Here is a 7379-nt window from a genome sequence, read left to right as displayed (position 1 = left end):
TTACATGTCAAATATAAATGACATTCAATTGAAGATAATTGTGTGTTTAGTGAGAGTAAGAAAAATTTTATTTTGGCATTGGTGAGATGATTTTGTACCTTAGCGAGAGTCATGTGATTAAGAGTAATAAATAAAAAAAATAGTTTGAAATTTTGGGTCAGATTTATAATGAGGGCTGTTTGAGAAAATTATTCTTATTAACGTATTTTTTTAGTATTAATTGTTATATTTATTTTAAATTATTGTGGCAGTTTTGAATCACTTCTTGAATAATAATAGGATGCTAAATATATTATGTTTACAAAACGTGCATATATATATATATATATATATATATATATATATATATATAAAATACTTTTTTTATCATTGATAATATTTTTTTTAAACAATAAAAATGTTACGTAATAGAATGGGAAGGAGGATGATAATGATATTTTAATAATAAGATAGATCAATATCAAATGTAAAAAAGTTAATTAATTTTAAATATATTGAGTGAAATATTATTTACTTTCATTTTGGTGAAATCATTTTGTTTGAACAATATTATAATTTAGAATAACTTAGGTGGCCTATAAATTAAAACAAATATAATTTGTGTGGCTTTTTTTTTCTTTCTATTAGTTGTTTTTATAATGTTATTATTATTAACTATTTATATTTGCAATTAAATAATTTTATTTGAATTATAATATTAATCAGATTCTTTAAAACTTTCTTCGATGATAATTTGGTCAATAATATATTTTATTCAACTACAATAGATTTTTAAAATATAATTATTAACTATTTGTGTTAAAATTAGTGGTAAATACTGGTACAATACAACAACTTTGTATGAATCAATTAAGATTCTTCATGATATACGATTGATGATCGATGATTATCACATGTACGTGGAGTCTTTAAAAGAAATCAATTTGTCTTTTATTTAAATATATTTTATAATATATATTTCTATGCTAGTATAGAAAACATAATTCTAAATTATTTTAGCACTTACACTTGTCCATATCATTAAATATATTTTCTAAACATAATTCTATAATATATATTCCTACCACAATTATAATAATTAATAGGTGCACCATAATTTCTCTTGAAACTTTTAAGGATCAATGAAACACTAATCTCTTCACCAACAAGGTGATAACAAACATTAATGAGTATTTTAAATAAACAATTGAAGGAATTTCGATATATGAGATGAGGAATAAAACATTTTCTCCAAGGTTGATTCTCCCATAGACTTGTATAGAATAAACTGGTTACTAAATTGAACTTATTTAGTAGTTTTGTCTCAATTTGGAAAAAAACAAAATTTGATCATTTAAAGAATTGAGGTACTAAATTAAACAAAAAAAAAACTTTAAAGAGATGACTAAATTGAAAATAATTATTACCATTGTCACATGTCATACCTATCACGTGACACAGTAATCTAACACGTGATAATTTATAAATTTTCAAAAAAAAAAATAAAAAATAAAAAAATAAAAATTATACAACTTAATATATGTCATATACAAATATAGATAAAGTGCCAAATTAAATCATTTCAAATAATTGAAATAATAAATTGGACCAACTAATAATAAAGGAACAATTTAAACTAAATAAAAAATTAGGAAAACAAATTAGTAATTATATCTAAAAATAAAAAATTAAGAAGAAAGATAATAACTTTTTATCTTTATTCTGACACGGTTTTGTAATATTTTTTTAATACAATTCACGAGAAAGATGTTACGCGCTGCCTGTACTACTTTATATTATTACTTTTGTATAGGTTAAAATACTCCGTTGGTCCTCGTTTTTGTTGCAGAATCTCAATTTGGTCCTCGTACTTTTATAGTCTCAATTAGGTCCTCATTTTTGTAAATTAGTATCAATTAGGTCCTTTCCGTTAGTAGAGAACTAACACCGTTAAGTAGGTGCCACGTGTCAACTCCTCGTTTTTTTGAATTTTTTAATTTTTTTTAATTTTTTTTTAATTTTTTTTTAATTTTTTTAATTTTTTTTAAAAAATATTTATGCCACGTGTCACTTCTGTGATATGCCACGTGTCAATCTAATATGGTGACACGTGTCAAATTAATGTATGAATCTCAATTTGGTCCTCATATTTGTTAAATTGATTTGATTTGAGTCCCAACTTTTTTTAAAAAATTTCAATTTCGGGCAATCCAAATTTAGACCAAATTTTACTTTTATATAATGTTATGATTATTTTTATTAAAATTGATATTTTTATTAAATATTTTAATAATATTAATTATATTTAATATTAAAATTTTAAATATTTATTTTAATTTTTTATAAAATTATTTTAAAATTTTAAATTTGAATTTATAAAATTGTTATTTTTAAGCCAACTCTAAAATATTGTTGATATTGAATATTATACAAATATTTCGAATATAAATTTATTAATTTATATATTTATAATTTTAAAATAAAATTTAAATAAAGTTTAATGTAAAATATAAATTTAGATAAATTAAATGTTGTTAAAAATATGTAATAGAAATATCACTTGTAATAAAAGTATCATCATTACATTTACAAAAAAATTAAATTTGTTCTAAATTTGGAGCATATGAAATTAAAATTATTTTAAAAAAATTTGGGACTGAAATCAAATCAAATTAACAAATATGAGGACTAAATTGAGATTCACACATTAATTTAACACGTGTCACCATATTAGATTGACACGTGGCACATTACAGAAGTGACACGCGGCATAAATATTTTAAAAAAAAATTAAAAAATAAAATTAAAAAAAAATAAATAAAAAAATCAAAAAAATGAGAAGCTGACACGTGGCACCTACTTAACGGTGTTAGTTCTTTATTAACGGAAAGGACCTAATTGATACTAATTTACAAAAATGAGGACCTAATTGAGACCAATAAAAATACGAGGACCAAATTGAGATTTTGCTACAAAAACGAGGACCAACGAAGTATTTACAAATATATGTGCTTTCTTTTCTAAAATAACACTTTATCTTAATTATAAAAACTTTATTTACATACTTTTTCAATATTTAATTTTCAATAGATTATATTTTCTTAGATTCATTTTCTTAAACAATTTATATGTTTAATTTTTTTCAATTAAAATAGGTGAAAATTCATATGGTGAATATATGTCATCAAATTATAATATATAAATAAATGTAAATTAAGTTTAACATTGAGTTTTTTGAAATTAAGTTAAATTTAAATTCTAAAATGATGATATCGGAATCACTACACCTTATCCTATCAAAATATTAAACTTTATGTCACTATAATTATTGGATTATGTTTAGTTTTATGTTGGATTATTAAACTCATTTATGAACATAAACAAGTTTAATAACAAATGGAATTATTGTGGTTTTGAGCCAAACACATTCATTATTTCTTGTACTCCTTGTTGCTATGTGATTGAAAAGTTTGGATATATCATAATCAAGATAAAGATTGTGATATTTTTGACATTCAAAAAGTTTTTTATACCTATCTCACATTATCTTTCATTTTTTTTAATCTTTTTATTTTTACAAATACAAAAATTTATTTTTGTGATCATTTTGTCCTCGATGGATTTTTTTTTTTCATTTTTATCTGATAGGCTTGTTATGGAGAGATTACATGTATGTGATATTGAGTCTTATTCCACATAAGATATTTGACATTGAATTATGTTTAGTTTTATGTTGTAATTGTTCAATCATGAACTTAAAGGAGTTTAATAGTAAGTGGGGTCATAGTGGCCTAAGTCAAATCCATTAATTATTTTTCGAACTCTTTCTTGGTATGTGATTGAAAATTTTGAATATATCATATTTTGGATAAAGATAATGATATTTTGACATTTAAAAGTTTTTTATACTTATCTTTCATTATTTTTTAATCTCTTATTTTTCTTTATAAATAAAAAAGTTTATTTTTGTTACGATCATTTTATCCTTGATGCGTTTTTTTTAATCTTTATTTAGGGTATTATGGAGAGATTGCATATATGTTACATTGAGCTTTATCTCACATAAGACATTTGACATTGAATTATATTTAGTTTGATGTGCGAAATGTTCGGTTATGAATATAAAAAAATTTAATAAGTGGGGTCATGGTGGTCCTAAGTCAAGCACATTCATTCTTTTATGGGCTCTCAGTTGGCATGTGATTGAAAAGTTTGGATTTTATCATAATTTATATAAAGTCAATGGTATTTTGGTATTCACAAAGTTTTTACACCTCTCTGACTTTATCCTTCATTATTTTTTATCTCTTATTTTTATTTTTTACAAATACAAAAGATCATATATAACACTGAGCACTGAGGGACCTGAGAAGGTTTGTAGGAGGGCCATGACCCCCCAAGATTTTTTAAATTTTTAAAAAACATTTTTAAAATATTTTTTAGATTAATTTTTTATAAAATATAATATTTAATATTAATAAATAATAAAATAAAAAATTAAACATAATAAAGAATAATAAAATTTATTGAGATAGTTGTTTTGTTCTTTCTCATTTAAGTTTCTCATGTATTGTATTCATTTATTACTCTTTCATCTCTTCTTAGTTGGACATAAATTCTTTCTTCTTGCACTAAGTTCTCATCCGTTCTCTTTTAAGATAAAAAAGGTATTTCTCTCACTTCTCTTGATAGGAAAATATTAGTTTGATATTTAGTTTTTTTTCATCTTATGATTTTTTTGTATATTTATTTTTTTATGAATATAAAAAAAAAATTATGTACTATATGTTTTTTCATAACCATCTTTTAAATGTAACTTGATTATTATATATTCTTTTTAGTAATTATGTCTCACAATTTTTGATTAGATTTTGATAAATTATTTTTTAGTCTTAATTTTTTTTAAATAGGTATATCGATGACAAAAAAATAATAGATTTATTTTTTTAAATGATAGAAGGGAAGATACCCCTTGAAGAAGAAAACAATACAAATTTACTTCTTCCTCTATCTTAAAGCATGATAAGAATTTTACTGTTAAATTAGAGAACCATTTCTTAAGATTCAAAGAATTAAGTGAGAAGTTTCATATTAATTATTTTGAGTTATAGGCAGAATGTTTCATATTAATTATTTTTGAAACTTATTATAAAAAAATGTTTTCAAATATGGAAATATTCAGGAATGAAATTAGAAAAACTGGTTTAAAATGAGTTTTATATAAAATATAATTTTTTAAAGGAAAAACATACAAGGATTTCAAATACTAAATTATATATACTTTTGTTATATTAATAATAATAATTAAATATATAAAATTTGAGTATATTATTTTGGCATCTTCAAACTTTTTTATCAAGATCCGCTACTGAAATTGAGTCTTATCTCACATAAGATATTTGTCCCCCATCATTTTTAGCCACCAAAAACCTTTAAGATAGTGGATTTATAACTTCTTTTTTAACTTTATCATATCTATCTATCTAATATGAGACTTAGACTTAAACTTGAATTATTTGATATATTCCCTTTTATTATGATATTTTGGCCGGTAGGTTGTCAAATAATATTTATTGATAGGAAAACAATAATGTTTTTTCCTTTTGGCCAACGCATACTAATAAAAAGGTGCTCTTACCGAGGAGCAGTTTCAATGCCAGAGGCGTTCTTCTCCTGTGCATGCTCAACCAGACAGCTATACTAATTTGTTGTCTTGCTAAACTCACTCCCCTAATTTCTTCTTGGCACCCCAACTTCACATAAACATATCACTATATATTGAGGGTGCTACACAGATCTCAATCCACCAAATTACCTCCTTCTCTTTAACCATTCCGTTTGATGATGGAGCAAACCAAAGAGAAGATGGTTACTAGTGTGGATTCTTCTTCAAATCATGTTGAAGAATTCCAACCAGAAAAACAGGATAAGGATCCTGGTGTTCCAAGAAGGTAGATTCTTTTATTTCAATTTGCTGTTGTACTTGTTTGTTTGACATACATGTCTTTTTTCAGAACTGTCTCAAACTATTCTGCCAAAAAGTTAATGAAGAAGAAGAAACTCATAAAAAAATTGAAAGATGAGACCAAAATCTTGCAGGTGATTGTTGTTATTATTTTTTTTCTAAAATCAATGTTATCAGAAGATTTGGCTTTTGCTGAATGGCATCTTAGTCTATGCTAACGTGTATTCATATGAAGGATGAACTTGCCGTACTCAAACCACAATATGAGATACAAAAACAGTATTTGCAGCGTTTAATGGAGGAAGAGAAGGCGTTGCTCAAGGAAATGCATGATCTTCAGGAAAAGGCATTGCTCAGAAATGGTAAAGTTGTTTCATCTTCAGAACATGTTTTTCTTTATTTGTCTCAAAAAAATATCAAAATATTAATTGGTAGATATATAGTTTCACTAATATATATGAAGGCACTATCTTTATATAGCTAAAGGTGAGAACAACATGAACACAATGAAATCGCTGCAGGAGCTCCGACAAAAGCAGCTAGAGCAATTGGTTGAGCTTGGCATTGATCCGCTTGATCCTGTGTTCAGTGCTGCACAAGGTAAAAACGAAGCGTGTGTTAATTTTTGTGTTGCAACACTCGTTTTTTTACGACTGAGATTTGTTTTTGTTTTTGTTTTTGTGGTTATAGATGGAGGAAGTGGATCGAAGTCTTCATGAGGCAAGGAAGATGGTGACAGCTGCTATGCATGAAATAAAGGATGAGACGATGTTGGAAGAAGAACTAATAGGATTTCCATTTCATGTTGTTTGTAGTCTCTGAAAAAACAATGTTGTTTGCATAATGTTGTTTGCATAGTGGTTGTATAAGTGGAGGTTTAATTTATTTAATGTTTTTCTTTGATTAATGTTTCATTTCACCTAACTCACTCTATCTGAAGTTTTTTTCTTTTAGAAAAAACAATTACTGTGAACCTTTATAAAAATACTAAGAAAAATAACACTAATAGGTAGTAATTATATGATTTAATTAACAATTTGATTTATCTAGGTTTATAATTTATTTTCTTTCTTCCATTAATTTTTATTTAATTGAGTTTTAATATTTATTAAATAGAATTAATTGGTCACTTCATTAAATTAGCGTTTTTTTCGGTTCGAAAAATGTTACGTATTAAAATTTAAATTATTGTTCATTTTGGATTTTTGTGCCGACACCTTTCAAATTGTGATACTTAACACCTTTCCAACACGATCAATTCAACCAAAAGATCAAATTGATTCTATTTGATAAATATTAACACTCAATTGAGTTCAAAATTAATATAAGAACCAAAGTAAATGATAAACCTATATATAAAAACTAATTAACTAATTAAATCTAATTGTCACGTTTAGTTTATTACCATTAAAATAAGACAAATACTTAAAAATAT

General features: G+C 24.4%; 1 protein-coding gene across 1 annotated transcript; it reads left to right on the top strand.

Moving 5' to 3' along the window:
* The first annotated feature begins 5632 nt into the window (after positions 1-5632).
* LOC114189124 lies at positions 5633-6851 on the top strand. The gene is made up of 5 exons (XM_028077834.1): positions 5633-5930; positions 5994-6078; positions 6180-6306; positions 6425-6544; positions 6635-6851. Exons 1-5 carry the CDS (start codon positions 5821-5823, stop codon positions 6661-6663), a joined length of 471 nt encoding a protein of 156 aa, XP_027933635.1. The 5' UTR covers positions 5633-5820; the 3' UTR covers positions 6664-6851.
* Positions 6852-7379: the final 528 nt, after the last annotated feature.

Source organism: Vigna unguiculata, chromosome 6 (assembly GCF_004118075.2).
Source record: "Vigna unguiculata cultivar IT97K-499-35 chromosome 6, ASM411807v1, whole genome shotgun sequence".
Classification (NCBI taxonomy): domain Eukaryota; kingdom Viridiplantae; phylum Streptophyta; class Magnoliopsida; order Fabales; family Fabaceae; genus Vigna; species Vigna unguiculata.
This window is presented reverse-complemented; position numbering and strand designations above follow the sequence as displayed.